General features: G+C 38.9%; 1 protein-coding gene across 2 annotated transcripts in view; it reads left to right on the top strand.

Moving 5' to 3' along the window:
- Window positions 1–1,175: 1,175 nt before the first annotated feature.
- The window catches only part of PDK3 (pyruvate dehydrogenase kinase 3), a 52,888-nt gene continuing 33,380 nt past the window's right edge, over window positions 1,176–20,683 (top strand). Inside the window, exons 1-2 of one of the 2 annotated variants that reach the window (XM_048492595.1) lie at window positions 1,176–1,614; window positions 2,108–2,267. Coding sequence is in view for 1 of the 2 variants with exons in the window: in XM_048492594.1 (XP_048348551.1) it covers window positions 1,509–1,614 (106 nt within the window). In the remaining variant the exon portion in view is untranslated. The remainder of the gene's footprint in view (window positions 1,615–2,107; window positions 2,268–20,683) is intronic. The other variant, XM_048492594.1, reaches the window with a different exon arrangement.

Below are 20,683 nucleotides of genomic sequence, written 5' to 3'. Positions count from 1 at the left end.
TACCAGATGTGGCAATAGAACTATAGCAGTGGGGTGTGCTAGACTGTTCTAGTAGCATGACGTTTCGCCTGCATCTGTGGCTGGCATCTTCAGAGGATCTGATGGTAGTAAAGCAAGTGGAGTATATATACCTGTGGAATGTCCAGGGTGGGAGAAAGAACCACTTGCCTCAATAGTGAGGGCATCTGCATAGTAGTAGCAGTTGATTATGCTTTCTTCATGGTTACTCACATGCTAAACTCACATGGTTACTCACATGCTAAACTGGGTGGATTGCTGTTTATCATACAAACATACTGTATGCAGAATTATTTATGCCTAATAAAGGTTTACTGTACTACTGTGCTTGTTAAAATAGGCAAATGGTTCTTTCTCCCACCCTGGACATTCCACTATACTCCACTTGCTTTACTACCATCAGATCCTCTGAAGATGCCAGCAACAGATGCAGGCGAAACCCCATGCTACTAGAACACGGCCATACAACCTGGAAACCGCACACACACACACACCGTAATTCCAGCAGTGAAAGCCTTCGACAATACATAGAACTATAGCAGCTGACATCTGTAAGGGTAAGGCAGGAGTTCTTAAAAGCTAAATAAAACATCATAAATCTACATTTGAGAAAGCAGGAAGATATGTGGGAAAACACTAAAACGCGGTGATTTCAGAGACATCATTCGTATGCGGTTGGGAATAAATAGTACTAATAATGAGGAAAACCCGGTTACCGTGGATTGTTCAGCTTTCTGCCTAAGCAAATGTATAATTTATGTAATTTGTGTTTGTATTGTTGTATTTATTAGATTCAATATCCCACAGCTCTCATTTCGGGCTTGGGTAGCGAAGAATGCTAAAACAGCAACAATGTGCAGTAACGATCGCTTGGGGATCTTCCCCGCTCTGTGGCGTGCGTGCTGCTCACTTTCTCTGCTCTCAATGCGACAAAGCGGCGCCTCAGTAAGCTCCTCTGCGTCTTTCGTATTAACTCCACGACGGTCATGAATGCGTGTCTACGTTTCCTTCAGATCCTCCTGTAGCTCCGGGTTCCGACGGATACCCTTCAGCGCCTGCGCACAGTTTCGATTGCCATGGTGACGGGAGGCGGTGCCTTGGGTTGGTGGGCGGGCAAGTGAAGGAATGGGGAGTGGGGATGCCGGTTGTTTGTTACCCAGTCAGAAGGCCGCGTAGGGCTGGAAGGCGGGCCTTGACTGTAGCTGCTGGGCCAAGCCGAACGAGTCGGGTCACTCCTTGCCGTGGGGGAGGGCGAAAGGGTCCGTGCCTGGCCGCTTATCATGGGAGGGGGTTCCTGCGTAGAGGTGGCTGCGGTGGCTCGTGCCGTTCCCGCGCGCTAGCCTGGCTGTGGAGCGCGGGGCCGTTGTGACAGGCGCGAGGGCCTCCCCCGCCCTCCGCGCTGTTTGTGTGCGTGAGTCTCCGCACGCGCCAGGCGGTTGCTCGGCCGGTTGTTCTGGGGCCCGACCTCGCTCGCCCTCCCTTAGTTCGCCATGCGGCTGTGCGGGGCGCTTCTGAAGAGTCCCATCCCCAAACAGATCGAGTACTATTCCCGCTTTTCCCCGTCGCCACTCTCCATCAAGCAGTTCCTGGACTTCGGTGAGTGACGGAATGGCCCCAGACAAACAGCCCTCCGTATGTCTCCCCCGCCTTTCTTTGGAGGGGAGCTGGTGAAGAAACCCGATGCGATGCTCCCCGTTAGATGATGAGGGAGGGCTTGAGATGGGGTCTCGAAGACTGAAGAAGTCACCGAGGCTTTCAGAACAGCCAGTTCAGTGGGGCCTGCTGAGGAAAGAGGTTATGGAGCCCCGTTTGAGCTGCAGAAGAAACGGAGGGTCCTGGGCGGACAGGGCCCCGTGGAAAGAACCCCCTAAAAGAAGAATTGGCAGGGGGCTCTAAGGAAGTTGGGGCTTGGCTTCTCTTCCTTTGTCGGCTAGACAGCAGTTCATCCGGTGGGGGTTTTCTCCACTGAGGGATGTGAGACAGGAATGTGCCACCTGTTGTGTTATCATTTTAGCACATTTTAATCCCATATTTCCTCCAAGAAGCACAGGATGATATACATTGTTTTGTGTTCTTTTATTTTATCCAGACAACAACCCTGTGAAACTTAGAGTGACTGACTCAAGGTCATACAGCAAATTTCTTGCCAGAGTGTGGGTTTGAACTTGGGTCTCCCAGATTCTAACCATCAATCTAACCAGCGCAGAGTGCAACTGTTAGTGGGAGAAGATTCCTGTCTGAAAAACAAGGTGGCAAACTTATGTGGCTCAGTTCACATGTTATGTTCTGATCCTTTAAATGCTAGAGGATTGGAGTCATTCCCCAATCTAGTGTGACATTCTCTTCTCTGCTAACCATAGTTTGTCATGTTGCCTAACTGGGCAGTACAGTGATTTGAAGTGGGACTGCGAAGCATGGTTTGGAGATATGAAACATATTTGTGCAATTTCATTGTCATGGCAAATGAGAGGAAAATTTGAAACTGAAGAATAATATAAACCTGAAATGCTCAAACTGAGTCATGACCTCCCTCCCTCCCTATTTGGAGCATTTCCCCCCAAAAAGTATAGGTTCCCTTAGGATGAGAGGGCACATTAAAGTTCCTTGGGACAATTAACACAGAATAGGAGCAATTGTTCTGTGAAGCTAATTCTTTGTTCCTTCATAGCATCCCTTTTTTTGCTCCTATTACCTCCTTACATCTCCCTTGTGTTTCTACAACTTTCTTGTGATTATGTTCCATCCCGTTCCAGTTTATACTGCTACACTCTTGTCTAGCAAAGAGCAGCTCTGCTTAGAACTGCACTGTTATGTTTGATAATCATTGTTTTAGTTGTTGCCAGTTTGGATAGTGCAGACAACTTTTTGTGCATACCGACTTTAACCACTTGCGAAAGAACCTGCACTACCAACTAGAATGATGTCTACAAAGGATTCTAAATATGTTGATGTAGAAGTAAACATATATAATGGTCATTGAGATGAGAACCAGCTGGGCCTTGTATATGTGCAATGAAAAATGAATGTAACAAACTTAGTGTTAGGTTAAGTGGCCTTTTGCTAACTGTCTAGGAAGCCTAGCTTACTAAAGGTAAGGATACCAGTTTCTGAGGCAAGTTCAGCCATTTTTGGGATAACCTTCTTTTGAGCTGATTTGAAATTGTGGCCATAATTTATTATGATAGCCTGGAAATGAAGTGGGCTTTACAATTGAGTAGAAGTGTGTAAAATGGATAAAATATTTAAATGTGTAAGACTGTAGTTTGCAAATAACTCTTTGGTTGTATAAGATGGTTTTTAAAGGCTAGCTCAATAAATCTTGTCTCAGTTCTGGAAAATACTTGGCTTTGAAGAAATTCAGAGGAAACTCTGAATAATTCATATATATGGAATATGCCATTCAGATTTGGCACATCAAAAAGATGGTCAAAATATTTTCTAACAAGTAAAGGAAGGAAGAAATTATTCAGTTAGAATGTATTGTTTAAGAACTAGTTTGCCAGTTATGTTAAAATGGCATTGAGAAATAGTGCAGAGTTATTTTGAAGGAATGATCTTATATTCTTTGCATCTAGATGAATCACAAAGGAACAACCTTGGAAACAGCAAAGTTATTACAAGTGTGTGTTACATAGATTACAGTGCAACATAGTCTTGAGCTGTCGACTCACATTTACTAACCTTGAATTGGAAGCAGGTTTTATGCAGCTTGAACAAAGTGTTCTCCTTGAATGACCAGCAAAGCTGCAAAGACCGTACCTGAGCAATTTCAGTAAATATATTTACTTAGATTTTGCATCAAGATACTACAAAACCATATGCCTGTAAAAATCCTCTACTAATGTATTGCCTCTGAAAACATTTACAAAGGTCATTCACTCTTTGGGGAAGATTACCTAGCTTTATCAGACCTTCAGGGAAGAAAGCTCCATATTTGCCTCATATGGGGGTAACCCCATAACTGCATCCAGTTAAAAAAACAGATGGCAAAAGGTATCCTAAGGTGTAAACCATGACATTTATTTGTCCTTAGAAAATTAGTGTGATGTCTTTTGGACTGTCTATGCTTTTGCATACATTCATGAGGCTGGTATGAAGTTGTTGCCCATAAAGTATGTTGATTTATCCATGTATATATAGAGGGTCTTGCAACTGTTGTCACCCAGTTCTTGAAATTTTATTATATGGTTAAATCCAGTGACTTTGTGCTCTTTGGCTTAAAAAAATGACCATCCTTCGAACTACTTTATTTCACAAATACACAAGTTATCTAATATGCTGCCAGGGACAAGACAGTGAATTTCCATAATGTGTTTCTTGCATGTTGTGACGGACCCAAAAGTGGCAAATACTTAATGGTGGGAAATATGTGTCATTATTTGGTTTTTTAATATACCCTATACACATACACTAAAACAGTAATATGACATCAGAATAAAATCCCCATTGGTACATATATTGGTCTAATAAAGAAAGCAGGCATTCACTTTTTCATATTTCATCATGGCTGCCAGAGATGCACATCATATGTAACAAAAAGTCATACACTGACTGTTTTGGAAATGAGCCTTGAAAATTCGTAGGCTTGCGTATTCTCTCTCTACCTTCCTTTTCCCTTTTTCAAATTAATCACTTCAACTTTCATTGCAAATTGTAGATTACCACTTCATCCATAATTTGAAATTATAATTTAATTGTGATTTGGAGGTAAGAGGGTAAGCCATAGTTTGGAAAACAACAAAGTAGTTTGCTGCAAAATTGGAAATACTTGATTTTATGCACAAGGGATATAGTATACAACCATGGGAATTTTTAAAACCCATTTCTGTTGAAATAATGTTTTGGAATTAATTTAACTAACCTAATTAAAGGATTATCAAGGGTTGGAATTATTTGACTGACTTAATTAAAGGAAGATCAAGGATGAGATAGTAGGAATATAGAAACATTTAAGATTTTGGTTAGGCAGCTTGATAGAAAACAACTCAGCTTTTATTGGACCTTGAAGAAAGCAGCACTTTAGGGAGTATTTTGGGCTGCTGTGGGAGGAGGGAATTGGCAAAAATTGCTCCTCTCATTGTGCCTGTGAAAATTAGATAGGATCTAACCTATAGTTCCAAAACTGAAGGGAGAAAAAATTTCCAGTATGAGAAAGGAGATGTGTACAAGCTGTCAGAGTGCTTCTGATCACTCAATCATTGTTAGGCAGTACAGCAATGTTTGTATCAACAAGACCTAGAGATAGTGTCTCTTGTCAAGAGTTGTATCTGTTCTGTTTTCTCTCTCCAGTAAAACCTGGTTTGAGCATTTAATTTATTAGATTTTGAAAAGTGATCTCCTTTCTTGTTTGGACTTGCTTTTGTTTGGTATGGATAAGGAAATTGGTGTGTGTGCATGTGTGTGGGAGAGAGTTAGTTGTATGCTGTCTTATGAGATGTGATTGTGTAGAAGAGTTAATGTGTTAGTTTGTTTTATATGCTGTCTTGCTTTAAAATGTAATGATAAATGATTGACTATCAACTTCTTGGCCTTTATTAGGCTATGCAAGGAACTTAAATCACAATGGTTTGGAATAATTGTGGCACATGCTTTGAAAGATAGATTTCTATTCTGCGTTGGTTAGACCTCACATGGAATATTGTGCACAGTTCTGGGCACCGCAGTTCAAGAAGGATGTTGACAAGCTGGAACAGGTCCAGAGGAGGGCAACCAAAATGGTAAAAGGTCTGGAATCCATGCCCTATGAGGAGAGACTTAGGGGGCTGGGTATGTTCACTTTGGTGAAGAGAAGGTTAAGAGGTGACATGATGGCCATGTTTAGATATTTGAAAGGATGTCATGTTGGTGAGGGAGCAAGCTTGTTTTCTGCTGCTCCAGATACTAATGCCAGGAGTAATGGGTTCAAGGTAGAGGAAAAGAGATTCCACATAAACACCAGGAAAAACTTCCTGATGGTAAGGACTGTTTGACAATGGAATGCACTACCTCGGAGTGTGGTGGAGTCTCCTCTGGAGGTTTTTGAAGAGAGGCTGGATGGCCACCTGTCAGGAATACTTTGATTATGAATTCCTGCATTGCAGTGTGTTGGACTTCATGGCCCTTGGGGTCTCTTCCAACTCTGTAATTCTGTGACTCTATATCCTTTATTCCTTTGACCCTAATATTTAAAATGTTTTAAACCCTTGATTGATCCTTGAAGATATACCACAATTATACAACCCTTTTAAGCCTTTTAAGAGTGTTTTAAATATTTTTCATTTGGACAAGATTTGGTAGCAACTTTGAAAGGATGGGATGTTTAGTATACAGTTCAGCTGTTTTCGTCTAATGGGTGTTTTTGGTAGATATTTTTAATAGTAACTGCTCCAGCTTAAAATTGGATGCACAAGAAACATAAAGAAATTTTTTGGATTATTTTTATGTTTATCTATATGGTTAATTAAATAACGTAAACAACTAATCAAGTATTACACATTTTTTGTTACTTCAGTTTTAACTCATTGTTGGTGGTGCCATTAACTGGGAATGTTCAGTGAAAAGATAGAAAAGGAGTTTCTTTGTTCCGTTTATCTTTTCATGCCTCCAATTCCTTATACTGTACTGAAGTTCACTCCTGTGAGTCCTACAGATTTCATAAATAACTTGTCAAGTAGTGTTATTTTATTTATTATTTATTTAATGCATTTCTACCCTGCTTTTCTCCCCAGTGGATATACAAAACAGCTTACATCATTCTCCTGTCCTCAATTTTATCCTCTAAACAACCCACTGAGGTAGGTTAGGCTGAGACAGTGTAACTGGTCCAAGGTCACCCAGTGAACTTCTCTGGCACTAGTGGGGGATTTAAACCTGGGTTTTCCATATACTGGTCTATCATTCTTAATCATTCTAAAGACTGTATATTTAAATATGAATATCAGAGTCCCAGAGAGGCATGTGGAAGTTTCTCACAATGCAATCTGGATCTTGGCCTAGAACTGCAAAATATTGCAGAAAAAATTCAGTTGGATGATCTCTATGCCAATAAGGGCTTGCTGCCGATGCTGAGTTGGATGATCTATTGTGTACCTTCTGGAGTCTGAATGAAGGACAAACATGATCATATTTGTTTGTTTAAAAGTAGATTGCATTAACACCTTTTTTGCATATTACCGCATATACTCGACTTATACGCAAGTGAGGTGTATTTTAAAAATATTTTACAGTTTTTACTTCGTCGGCCGCCAGGGGGTGCGGTTTTTAAGCTATGGCACCAAAATTTCAAGGATTTTTCAAGAGACTCTCCTGATGATACCAGCCAAGTTTGGTAAAGTTTGGTTCAGGGGGTCCAATGTTATGGATCCCCGAATGGGGTGCCTCATCCCCCATTGTTTCCAATGGGAGCTAATAGTAGATGGGGCTACATTTTGAGGGTCCATAACTTTGGACCCCTTGAACCAAACTTCACTAAACCTGGGTGGTATCATCAGGATAATCTCTTGATGATACCAGCCAGGTTTGGTGATGTTTGATTCAGGGGGTCCAACGTTCTGAATCCCCAAAGTAGGTTCTCCCATCCCCCATGGTTTCCAATGGAAGCTAGTAGTAGATGGGGCTATCCTTTTGAGGGTCCATAAGTTTGGACCCCCTGAACCAAACTTCACCAAACCTGGGTGGTATCATCAGGAGGGTCTCCTAAAGATACTCTGAAATGTTGGTACTGTTAACATAAACATTTCTCCCCTGACCAAAAATCTAGTTTTGAAGGATTTTAACTCTTGTGTTTTAGCTTGGTTGCTTATTGAGCTAAGGTTTTTGTACTTTTAAAGTTATTGTTGAGACCATATTGTTTTTGTTGACCCTCTTTTCCACTTACAGAGCTAGTTTACTGTTTTTCTTTGAAATAAATATTCAAAAACATTTGATTTACTGATGCCTCAATTAATGTGATTTTATTTTTATTTTTGAAATTTACCAGTAGCTGCTGTATTTCCCACCCTCGACTTATATGTGAGTCAATAAGTTTTCCCAGTTTTTGTGGTAAAATTAGGTGCCTCGACTTTATACGGGTTGACTTATACACGAGTATATACGGTAACAGATTCACCTTATTTTAAAAAATATTTTATGTCGCAATAATTTTATTACCTAAAAATTATAAAGGCATTTGGTTTCAGACCATTGATGAAAATAGGAAAGAATTTGCTTCATGGCTTATTGCCTGGAATTTAATCTTTTCTGGATCATTTAGTAGAGACTGTGTAAGTAAGATTAGTGCATGTTCTCACGCTGTGTCTTGTTTTTAAGAGAGAGAAATTGGAGGATGCAATTTTCTTTTTTCTGTTTAAAATCAATTTTGTAACAAAATTGGCAGTCACGAGGTCTGTTATATAACCTTTTTTCATTGGATTTTGTGAGCAACTATACAGGTATTTTTCTTGATTGAAGAAAAGTCTTGTGAAATAGTGCCAGGCATATTTCATGATTCTTTGACCATTTATACTAATTAAAAACCTTATGACAGTCAGATTATAAGGCTATTCCATGCTGGTGAAGTGCAATTGGTATAATCCACCTGTCTGCAAAATTAAGTTCAGTCAGACTTGCTTAGAGTAGCATATAGATTACACTGTAAGATATTTCTTATAGTGGCATGTATATTATAGTTAGGCATTGTCTTCAAGAACATTTAGTGGACCTAGGATATTTTAAAATTTTGAGGGGCTTCCAGTGGGGAAGTGGGGTTCCTAAGACCATATTTCCGATGGTCTTAGGAACCGAGACACAAATAATCTTATAGTTGGGGGTCACCACAACATGAGGAACTGCATTAAAGGGTCGCAGCATTAGGAAGGTTAAGAACCATTATGTTAAGGCCTTTTTGTACTTCAGAGGATCTTCGTGGCTAGATCGCCATCTGGAAGACAAAAATCATCCTCTGAATCATCTGGATAAAGAGTGGCTGTTGAGATAACCCACATTGCTTCAAGAATCTCTCCTCTGGAGTAAACTCTGAGATTTTTGCAGCTCACTCTGAAGTGGAGAGCAGGGAATCAGGATGGTCAATGATAACTCACCGCCATGTTGAATATCACTTTGACTTTAAGGACAGCCAGCCCCCCTTTTGCTGCTACAGGATGATAATTTAGATGAAGAGAGAGATTTCATCTGTGCATAATACAATTAGCCTTAAAATGAAAACTATAAATCAGAATGGAGCTTTAAAATGGGGGGGGGGGGGAAGAGAACTTAAAAATAAATTTAGCAAAAAGTGAAATAAAGGAAAGAAGTAAAAGGGATATTTATTTATTTATTCCTATTTTGGCACCTACATGGTTTTTTTCTCTTTTGACCAAAGTGCATTTGAAAGAAAACAGCTATGCAGTGGCGTATCTGCCCAGGGACTCCTGGTGCACGCCATCTGGTCATGGGGGGGGGCGCCAAATCGGCCCCGCACGTGCCCAGAGAGGGAGGCAACTCTGACAACACACAGAGCCATAAGTGCCTAGCCAGAGCAGGCTATTTTTCAGCCGGCTGCTGGCAGAATTAAGGTAAGTGGGGGTGGGTTAGTACCTTGGACTATGTTTTCAAGTTTTGGTGATCATTTCAACAACATACCCATGAACCTTTGCTAAATATGCAAATTATCAATTTGCATATTTAGCAAAGGCTCATGGGTATGTTGTTGAAATGATCACCATAACTTGAAAACATAGTCCACGGCACTGACCTCGGAGATCAAGAACATGGCCCCATCTCCCTGCTTTTAGCAGGCCCAGTCCTGCCTTGGACTATCTTTTCAAGTTATGGGTAGGTGAGAGGATAATTACAAATATATGCATTGTAAATTCCATATAAAATTGTACACTTATAAATAAGACTGGGTGCCAGTGTTGAATCTATGTGAATTTTTTTGTCACTGTTGGCATGTAATAATAGTCATATAAAATTGTTCAATCTTATTGAAGCACTTTTGTATTTCTGCCATATTTAATTTTGAGTATACTAGGAAAGAAAAGTTGCCCACTTCCTTATAAAATTCACCAGTGTGTTTAACTTTGCCCATTTTCAGTGTTAAGTACCTTCTACTTAAACATAAGGGAGCCTCTGATGTAGCGCTTTGTCACAGCAGAGGTGAAAAATGAAGCATGGTACAAAGCTTTCCATCAAAATGTGACTGACTTGTGAAAGAGGAAATGTAGTGGAGGTATTATTCGCCAGCTTGGTCCTGAGGAATGGAAGAGTATAGTGGACAACTTTATGTGATATTTTAATGTGTTTTCTTTTTTATCTGCTGAAATATTCTGAATTACCGTATATACTCATATATAAGTCGAATTTTTCAGTACATTTTTAATGCTGAAAAAGCTCCCCTTGACTTATATGCGGGTCATTAACATTTTGTGTGTGTTTTTACTTTGCCGGCCAGCAGAGGGCGCAGTTTTTATGCTAGTGGCACCAAAATGTCAGGACACCCTCAGACGACACTCCTGATGATACCAGCCAAGTTTGGTAAAGTTTGGTTCAGGGGGTCCAAAGTTATGGACCCCCAAAGGAGGCGCCCCATTCCCCATTGTTTTCAATGGGAGCTAATAGTAGATGGGGCTACCCTTTTGAGCTAACAGTAGATGGGGCTACCAGCCAGGTTTGGTAAAGTTTGGTTTAGAGGGTCCAAAGTTATGGACCCTCTGACCCAAACTTCACCAAACCTGGCTGGTATCATCAGGAGAGTCTCTTTATGATACCAGCCAGGTTTGGTGAAGTTTGGGTCAGGGGATCCAAAGTTATTGGCCCCCAAGGGGGGTGCCCCATCCCCCATTGTTACAATGGAAGCTAATAATAGATTTTCCATTTCTGATAATATCCCTCTTAAAATCTAAGTTGCGTTACATTTGGACATACAGATGATGAGGAGGAATCCAGTTTTGAAGGATTTTAACTCTTGTGTTTTAGCTTGGTTGCTGATTGAGCTACGGTTTTTGTACTTTTAAAGTTATTGTTGAGACCATATTGTTCTTGTTGACCCTCTTTTCCACTTACAGAGCTAGTTTACTGTTTTTCTTTGAAATAAATATTCAAAAACATTTAACCTACTGATGCCTCAATTAGTGTAATTTTATTGGTATCTATTTTTATTTTTGAAATTTACCAGTAGCTGCTGCATTTCCCACCCTTGACTTATACGCGAGTCAATAAGTTTTCCCAGGTTTTTGTGGTAAAAATAGGTGCCTCGACTTATATGCGGATCGACTTATACACGAGTATATATGGTAATTTTATTTTAAAACAATCAGCTGGTTAATTGATTTATTTTTAAATAATTTTTATTGTATCATTTGAATTTTGCAGTTTATAATTATTTCCTTCTTCATACATTTTCAAACAATACATTTTCCCCCTTTTCTCCCTCCCCCGTTTCATCTTCAACATAGTTTTGTCACACAAACAGCAGTAAGTTCATTCTCTGTAGCCTCTTCTCCCATATTTCTTCATTGACTCGAGCTTCTTTCATCCAGTCCACGTATATTATCCATATCTTCAAAATTTCATTCTGTTTATCTTGCCATGTCTTTTTTTGCTTAATATATCGGAAATATCAAGTGACACTTGTTCCCAGATAAATTCTAGCCATTTCTGTAATGTCCATTTTTCCTTTTCTTTCCAGCCCAAGGCTGTTGTTGCGTGGGCTGCTTTAATAATTATTTTATACATATAACTATATTTTTTATCCATCCTTCTATCCTCCATTACACCCATGAACATTAAGTCATTATTGAAATCAATATTAATCTTCACCAGTTTCTCGATATATAACAATACATTTGTCCAAAAAAATTTCACTTCTGCACATTCTTTCCACATATGGCTATAATATGCCTCTTGGTCTCCACAGTGCCAGCATTTGGAACTAAGACCTTTTATCATATATGCTAGTTGTTTTGGTGTTCTGTACCATTTTAATATCACTTTTCTTTTTAACTCCATATATTTCTCGATCTTTATATTTTTCCTATATTAATTTTTCAGTATTACCAATGTCTAGAAATCCTTCCTTCTCCCATTTTTGATTCAATATTCTTATCATGAATTCCTTATCATCTACCATATATTTGTATATATGCCCTAAATTTGTCCCTTTACATTTTTCATATAGTTCCAGACATTTTGACATTATACATTCTCCTTTTATCCGTGAAACCTTTATCCTTTCCAAAATGCCTCTTAAAACCAACCAGTTCTCGTTTCCTCCAATTTCTATAAAATTTTGTAATGTCTTAATTTCTCCTCCTTCCCTAATCAAATTTTCCACAGTTTAAATTCCTTTTCTTTTCAATATTTTTAACACTTTTCCCCCTTCTTTTCCAGCCACACTTCCCAAAGGCGCCCCATCCAGGGTGCCTGGCATCCATTTACCTCTCCATTTTTCCCATATATCTAGCAAGACCTTTCTTGGTCCTATTGCTGTTTGATTTTCTTTTTTTAACTCTTTATTAAAGATACCATGGACACCAACTCCTTCGTTCTTTTCATTTTCAAACTTAACCCATTTTTCGACATTATCCTCTTTTATACTCATCAGACTCTTAATCTGAAATGCTTCATAATATTCTTGCATTTTTGGAATCCCCCAACCTAAGTAATTTTTTGTCATATATATGGTCTTATTCATAATTCTTGGTTTTTTATTATTAAACACCCAAGCTTTTAGCTTTCTATCCCATTCATCGAATTGCTTCTTCTTAATTTCCAAAGGAAGAGTTCAAAATAGATAAAACATTTTCGGCATTATACACATTTTTAATGCTTTGATTTTTCCTGTGATCGATAAGGTCTTCTTATCCCATTCTTTTATTTGTTTTAATATTTTTTTCCACCTTGCTTCATAATTATATTTAAACATCTTTTCCTTTCTATGTGTTATTGTAATACCCAAATATTTAATCTTCTTTTTTACTAATCCTCTCTCTAATTGTCTTTTTTCCACATTAACCCTCATTATTTCTGTTTTCTCCATGTTAACCTTTAATCCCGAATATTTCTGAAAATCTTCTAGAATTATTTTTAATTCTTTCATTGTATCAGCAGGATTCACCGTTATTACCAAGATATCGTCTGCAAATAAGTTTAACCTTATTTCTTCATGATCCACTTTATAACCTTTTATCCTTCCATTATTATTAATCCTTTCTGCCAAAAATTCCATTGCCATTATAAACAAATGTGGTGATAGTGGACATCCTTGCTTAACTCCCTTTTCAATATTTACCATTCCTGTCCACCCGTCATTAATTCTTATTTTTGCCCTTCCTCCTTTGTAAATCTCTCATATGATGTTTATAAATTGTTTTCCAAACCCAAAATTTTCTAGAGTTTGAAATAAATAGTTATGACTAACTTCATCAAACGTTTTATATACATCTAACTTTATCATTGCATATTTTTCATTTTTACCATGTTCTATTACATTTAATACATTCCTTAATGGGTGACAAATATCTCTATCTCTGATAAAGCCATATTGCTCTTGTCTAATTAACTCCAGAAGGATGTTTTAAAATCTATTTGCAAATACTTTTGCAAAAATCTTGTAATCTTGGTTTAATAAACTTATTGGCCTATTTGATTCTACCTGCTCTGGATTCCGCCCTGGTTTTGCAATTGTTATTATTTCCGTCTCCCTCCATGTCTCTGGAACTATCTATCCTCTTAAAATATGGTTAAACAATATCTGCATCTCTGGAATTAATACTTCTGACATTGCTTTATAATACTCGGCATTAAATCCGTCTAATTCTGGGGATTTGTTGTTTTTCAAATCTTTGAATACATTAGCTGTGTAATAGCCTCTTGCATTTGATCTCCCTCTTCCTGTGTTAAAACCTTTTTTGGTTTCTTATCATATTTTTCATTCTGGACTTGTCTAAATAATTCTTTGTAAAATTCTTCAAATTTCTTCGTTATTGCTTTATTTTCTGTTATATATTGATTACTACCATCTTTTATCCCTCTTATGCTCTGTTTCTCCTTTCTCTTTTTCAAGTAATTAGTCAATCTTTTCATTGAATTTATATTCGCTCTTTGAAATTGATTTTTAACCCAAATTTCCTTCTTCCACATCTCCGCTTTATCTAAATCATCTAGCTGTGCTTGTAACTTGTTTAGTTCATTTTTTATTACTGTATCATATTTATCCTGAAGTTGAGTCCTTCTAACTTTGATCCCTTCTATTAATTCTTTCCTTTCCCTATTTGTTACTTTATTCCATCGTGCTTCTCTAGCTATACAATAACCTCGAATTACTGCTTTAGATGCATCCCAGAGAATTTCATCTGTAACTGTTCCTTTGTTTTCTAGAAAATAATGTCTTATTTTTTCTTGCAAATCTTTTCTATCTTTTTCATTTTTCCATACTATGTTTTTGTATCTCCATCTATATTGTTTCCCTCCACCCTGAATGTGGCAACCAATGGGGCGTGGTCTGAAATCCATTCCTTATGCATTTCTATTTTCTCACTGTGTAAATGACTCATATTTTTTACAAACATATAGTCAATATATGTAAAATTTTTATGTCTATTTGAGAAGTAGGTTGGTTGTTGAGGTTCACCTAGTTCACTATACATATTTGATATGTTCCATTTCTTTAACATTTCATGTCCCCTTAAATCCATATTCCAGTCTCCCATAATTAATGTATCACCTGAAAATAATCCTTGAAGTCTTCCAAGTTGTTTTCCCAAGAACTTTTTTGTTTCTTATTTGGGGCATATAAGTTCATTATTGTTATTTGAAATCCATGTAATTTCCCTTTAACAATAATCCAACAACCATTCTGATCTCTAGTTAACTCTTCTAACTGAAAATCCATATTCTCCTGTATTAGAAAAGCGACACCATTTCTTTTTACATTGCATCTCGATTCACCTATAATTTTCCACCCTGGCACTTTTATTAAATCTCTCTCTTCTGTCTTCTTTTTGTGAGTCTCCTGGAGACAAATAAGTTCTGGATGTATTTGTTTAATAAACCTGGCAAGTTTATATCTTTTTGAGTCAGAATTTAGGCCATTTATATTAATTGAAGCTATTTTTGTCTTATTACAAGCCATAAGATTTTTTGTACTCTTGTTTTATCAAAACTCTGCTGTTTGTGTAATTTCAGTTTCTTATTTCCCATTTCCCCCTTTCCCCCCCTTCCCTTCCTCCAACTGGACTTGTGGAGGCAAACTCCTCCCACCATGTTGGAGTGTTTCTGTAGGCCCTTGCGCACCAGATCCCTCCCGACATTCAAATACATCATATTTTTATGTAGTACTTTTCCAGCCATATAAAAAACTTTTCTCCAGCTGTTTAATCTCTAATACAGGCCCCTTATGTCAGTTGTTATTGTTTTCCCCTTATAGTTTTTTCTACTGTCTATGTTATTTTTCTTATCTTGTCTTCTGGGCATCCGACCAATATCTATGTTTAGTCTAAACCACAGCTAGTGTTATTTTACCAATTAATTCGTTAGTGAACATAACAAACCAAGTTAATTTATTAGACATTTCTGTTAATATAGTTTTTAAGTTGTTAATAACAGAGTGAAAATGTTAATAAAGACATGTATAGCTTTTAAACTATGGAAGTAGTCTTTATCTGGCTATTTCTGCTTTGTTCTATCTTCATTATATTATTCTCAGCATACGGGCCTTGATTTCTGTTGTCTATGTAATTGCTCCAGCCTCCATGGAAATGCTCTGCTTCTGAGTTAGTTGTATCGGAGTCTGCATTTCTACCTTCTGTAGAAATGTTTTTGCTTGTTCAGTCTTTTGGGCAATTAGATTCCTTTCTTCTTTGAGATGCTTAGATTTCTTCAACTTCCCCCCATTTTCTTTTATTATTTTTCAGAACTGACTGCTCAGCCAGTTTGCTTTTTGTTTGTGAGGGTTCTTGAGGATCCCATCTCATCTTCATCATTTCTGAGTTTTGCCCAAAAGCACTGAAATTCAGTATTACTGTCTTTAAATAAACCTTCATTATCTATTTGTTTTAAGAAGGCTGCCAAGTCCTGTTTAGTGACCGGCTTGTTGTTCTGCGCCATGATCTTTCTTTCTGTTTAATTGGCTTTTTAATTAGTTATAAATCACTCACCAGCTCTCTCCTGGCTTGGATAGATGCCCAGTTTCTTCTTTTATCGGGGTTGCAAAGATTTTCCTTTGATCCGGCTATATCAGGGGTAGGGAACCTGCGGCTCTCCAGATGTTCAGGAACTACAATTCCCATCAGCCTCTGTCAGCATGGCCAATTGGCCATGCTGGTAGGGGCTGATGGGAATTGTAGTTCCTGAACATCTGGAGAGCCGCAGGTTCCCTACCCCTGGGCTATATTTTCACTCTTTTCTGGTATTTTATTTTTCTTTTGCCGGGAGGATCTCGGCTTGTGACTTCACTCTGGGTCACGCATGTGCAAAAGCCTGGTTAATTGATTTAGATTACAGACACATCTTGTAGAATAAAAATTGGCCATATAATAAATTTTGGTGCATTGATAAATGCTTGACAGATTTTGTTTGATGTATTGTCGAAGGCTTTCACGGCTGGAATCACTGGGGTGCTGTGTGATTTCCGGGCTGTATGGCTGCGTTCTAACAGCATTCTCTCCTGACGTTTCGCCTGCATCTGTGGCTGGCATCTTCAGAGGTTCTGATAGTAGGAAAAGCAAGTGGAGTATATAAACCTGTTGTAGTGCCCAGGGTGGGGGAACAACCAATTGTCTGTTAAAAAGTAAAGGGTGCAGTAAGCAAGCTAGATTTACATGAGTTGGATCCACCCATTAGCATGTGAGTAACAAATTGTTACTGGTACAAAGTATGACAGCTGGATTCCTGTCTGGCGATATCAGCTCAGACCACTGCTGAGGTGCTATCTGAATTTCACAGGTTTCTTGTTTGTTTCCAGATGCAATTTGGTGTGCTGGTTATTACCTCAAAAGTCTTTTAGAGCCTAGGGCCCCCATACTTACCAAACTTGGCATAGTCCCTCACACCATCCCTCAGACTTGTGGTGTCCTCTCTTAGCATTGTATTCACAGTAAGAGCTAGGTCATCGGGCTTTCTCTGGTTGGCTCAGTTCTCTGGAATAGTGTGCCAGAGTAGGTGCAGAGGGCACCTTCACTGGCTGTGTTTTAAGAAAAATTAAAAGTCAGTTCTGTTTTACAAGGTGGGTAGACTTATTTTGGCAGATTTGGCTGCATTGTTAATCTGTTTTTGTTGTTTTTAATGAAATCTGATATATTTGTGTCTCCCTTGCAACTTGTTGCATTGTTAGTTGCCTTAAATCTAAAGAAATAAGGTGGGATATAAATATTTTTAATAAATGTGGCCAAGCTGGTGGGCCAGTTATAGGGCAGTGTCCAGGGGAAAAAAGGAAGGCCGTTAAATTTGGTTTACAGACATAGAGAAATGGCAGCTTTGGGGACAACCTGAATCCCTTCCTGGTTGTTGTAGAGACTGGTGAACTGTAATGCTGTATATGTGGTCCTGTGTCTGAGTTGATCTTGCTGTTCTTATGTCAGAGGTACATTTGTCCTCTGTGTGATCCTTCCCTGAAAGTGCCAGAGCTGCCCTTGCAGATTGATGGTGGTGGAAACTACTGTCAAGTCACAACCAACTTAAAGTAACCTCATAGAGTTTGTTGGAAGACCTGAAATTCTAGTGGAGAGAATTCATACATTTTGGTAATAAAAGTGGTTCAGATGACTGTGATAGAAATTTGGCTTCTTGTCTTAATCAGAAATGTCTTCCCTAACTCAACAAGATGGGCAGCTTGTTGAGTTACAAGTCAGCTGTGCCAGAAGAGTAAAGAGAAATGATTGCAGACAGTTCTGGTCATTGAGGAAACTTCCAATAGATTAATTACGTAGTAGAATAGAGCTTCCTTTTTAGATCATCTATTAATTCTTGACAAAAAAAAAGCTTCTGGTGGAAAGAATGTGTATATATATTGAAGTGAACAGCCAAAGGCATGCATCAGTAAAATTCTTGCAGGATCATATCTAAAACAAAAAAAATACTGAGCTATAACAAGCCATTGTCAGGCATGCATTAAGGGAGCAAGGAAAACTGGGTACTTGGGGAGGGGGGGGCTGATTGGGCTCTATCCTGCCAATGTACATTATCTGTGAACAGATGCTGAATGATGTGCTGTTGAACTGATTATAATGGGACTGCCTTAAAAAGCATGACCTTGATTGTGCCAGTTGCACTACACTTAAGGATTTTTCAAATTGCAAATCTTAGTTATTATATGCATAGCAGTGCTTTTAACATTATTTCCTGGGCTGCATGAACATAACTTAATCAGTACCTTGCAGCACTTGTTCATTTTGCAGGCGGTTGTCTTTTGTGACCAAGACTAACACATTTGCAATCTTTCTCTTGCCTAAAGTGGAATACTGACAGCTCATTACAGGTAAAACACAGGTCTGTGAGTTTACCTGGCCTTTATGAATATTACTGTGGAGTTGTGTGCTCTTAGGGAGGGGGGCGAGAAAAGAAAATATGTGTAGTCTCTAGTCTGAAGCCTAAATGTCTGACTGCTGGGTACTGTCTAGAATAGCCAGGTTGTTTTAAAATACTAGTGAATGAACCTTGACCAGAAAAAGAGAAATAAATAATCTGAAAGCTCCTTTACTCAGTGCCTGAATTTTTATATACTAGAAAATGTTCATAGAGTAAAGGTGCAGTGCAGTAAAAATTGACCCTGCTGTGTCCCACTGAAATAATTTAAAAAGCAGTATGCAGTGCAATGCTTTATTTTTATGGATGTCAGTGGGAACAGTCCACCTCAAGATAGTACTTATTTCATCTTTGACCTACCTTTAAAACATACTCTGCCTCCCATTTCATCATCTGCCACTGTGCCTCAATAATGTGTATGAACATTGTTACACATAGTTGCTTGCATGGAGCCTACTTCTGCTGTCTGCAGAGTGGTGGGGCCATGGCTCAGTGGTAGACCACCTGCTTGGCAGGCTGAAGGTCAAAGATTAAGTCCAGTTAAAAGGATCAGGTACAAAGTGATATGAAAGACCTCTCTGCCTGAGACCCTGGAGAGAAGAAGAGTTTGGATTTATACTCCACCTTTCTCAACCACAAGGAGTTTCAAAGTGGCTTACAAACACCTTTTCTTCCTCTCTCCACAACAGACACCTTGGAAGGTGGGTAGGACTGAAAGACTTCTGAGATAACTGTGACTAGCCCAAGGTCACCCAGCACGCTGTATATGGAAGAATGGAGGATTAAACCTGGTTCTTCAGATTAGAATCCACTTGCTCTTAATTACTGTACTATTTATTTATTTATTTTATTAAATTTATACCCCATCCAATTCCTGGTCGAAGTTGGGCTCAGGGCAACTTTCAATCAAGACTAAAAACCCAGTGTAACATCAAGTTCAACTAAGATTAAAATATAAATACAGTGCTAAAACAGTTCTGTACTAATTCTTGAAATAGTTTGATCCTAGATGGCAGCCAATTAATAATCTCAAACCTCAATCTCTCTCTCTCTCCAATTTGTTCTTTATTTACTGAGGGGGAGGGCAAGTACACCAGATGAAAATGCAGATGATGGTAATATAGATGATGGTAATATAGATAAGTATGGGAGGCTGGCTATTTAGATGGAATGCACAAATCACGGGGTGGCGCCCACCAAAAATGCAGTGGGATGTCTCTGTCTTGCATGCCCTGTGAAACTGATTAAGGTCCTGCAGGGCCCTGGTATCATTTGACAGAAAGTTCCATCAGGCTGGAGCCAGGGCTAAAAATGCCCTGACTCTGGTTGAAACCAACCTCCCAACAATATCATCCTGACACTGCCTTTGTCAAAACCATTATTTTGTGCATTATTGAACATGGTACTTTAATACAAGAGCATTTATGCCAGAATGTGTTTTTACTTTCAAACAGATGAAGGGGGAGCAAGGCTAGGTAGACACTAGGACCCAAGTGGAGCATTCAACAACAAAGAAGGTCCAGCATGCTTTGTTCTGTGGTGGAGGAATATACAATCTACTGTTACCTTATGTGGAACAGAGTATACCAGTTGCTTTCTACTGCGGTCATTACAGCACTGGACCTTTCTGAGGAGCCTCACCGGAGAGAGGACTTAAAAGGGGGCATGTCCCATCCATACCCTTGCCTGGATGACATCCTGATTTGTTCTTCCTGTATCAGTGCAGCAAAGCCTGCCGTGGTGGACCAGACATAGCAACTTGAAGCAAAGTCAATCATATATATAAAGGAGAATGTTCTATAAATACTCACAGTTGCCAATTGACTGGCTGGGGAGCTTCTCTATACACCCTCCAAACCCAGGGCTATGGACCCAGGAAGCAGAGGATGAGCATCAACATCTTGGAACTCAGGACCATCAGGAAGGTGCTTCTAACCTTTCAAGTGAAACTAGGGAGCCATCATGTCCTTATCAGGATGGACAGCATTTCTGCCACAGCCCATATCAACGAACAAGGGGGAGGGGTCCTGTCAAAGCAGGTTACCTTTCAGCAGCTTGTGGATATATTTGGACAACCAGATGTGGACCTCTTTGCCATCAAGCATCACATGTCACCATCCTCACTTGGAGTAGGTGGATGCACTGATATCTCAGTGGCCTAAAGTCCTCTTGTATACCTTTCTACCTA

The sequence above is a fragment of the Sphaerodactylus townsendi genome, linkage group LG04 (assembly GCF_021028975.2).
Source record: "Sphaerodactylus townsendi isolate TG3544 linkage group LG04, MPM_Stown_v2.3, whole genome shotgun sequence".
NCBI classification, from domain to species: Eukaryota; Metazoa; Chordata; class Lepidosauria; order Squamata; family Sphaerodactylidae; genus Sphaerodactylus; species Sphaerodactylus townsendi.
The sequence above is the reverse complement of the archived record's forward strand: the minus strand, read 5'-3'. Positions and strand labels throughout refer to the sequence as shown.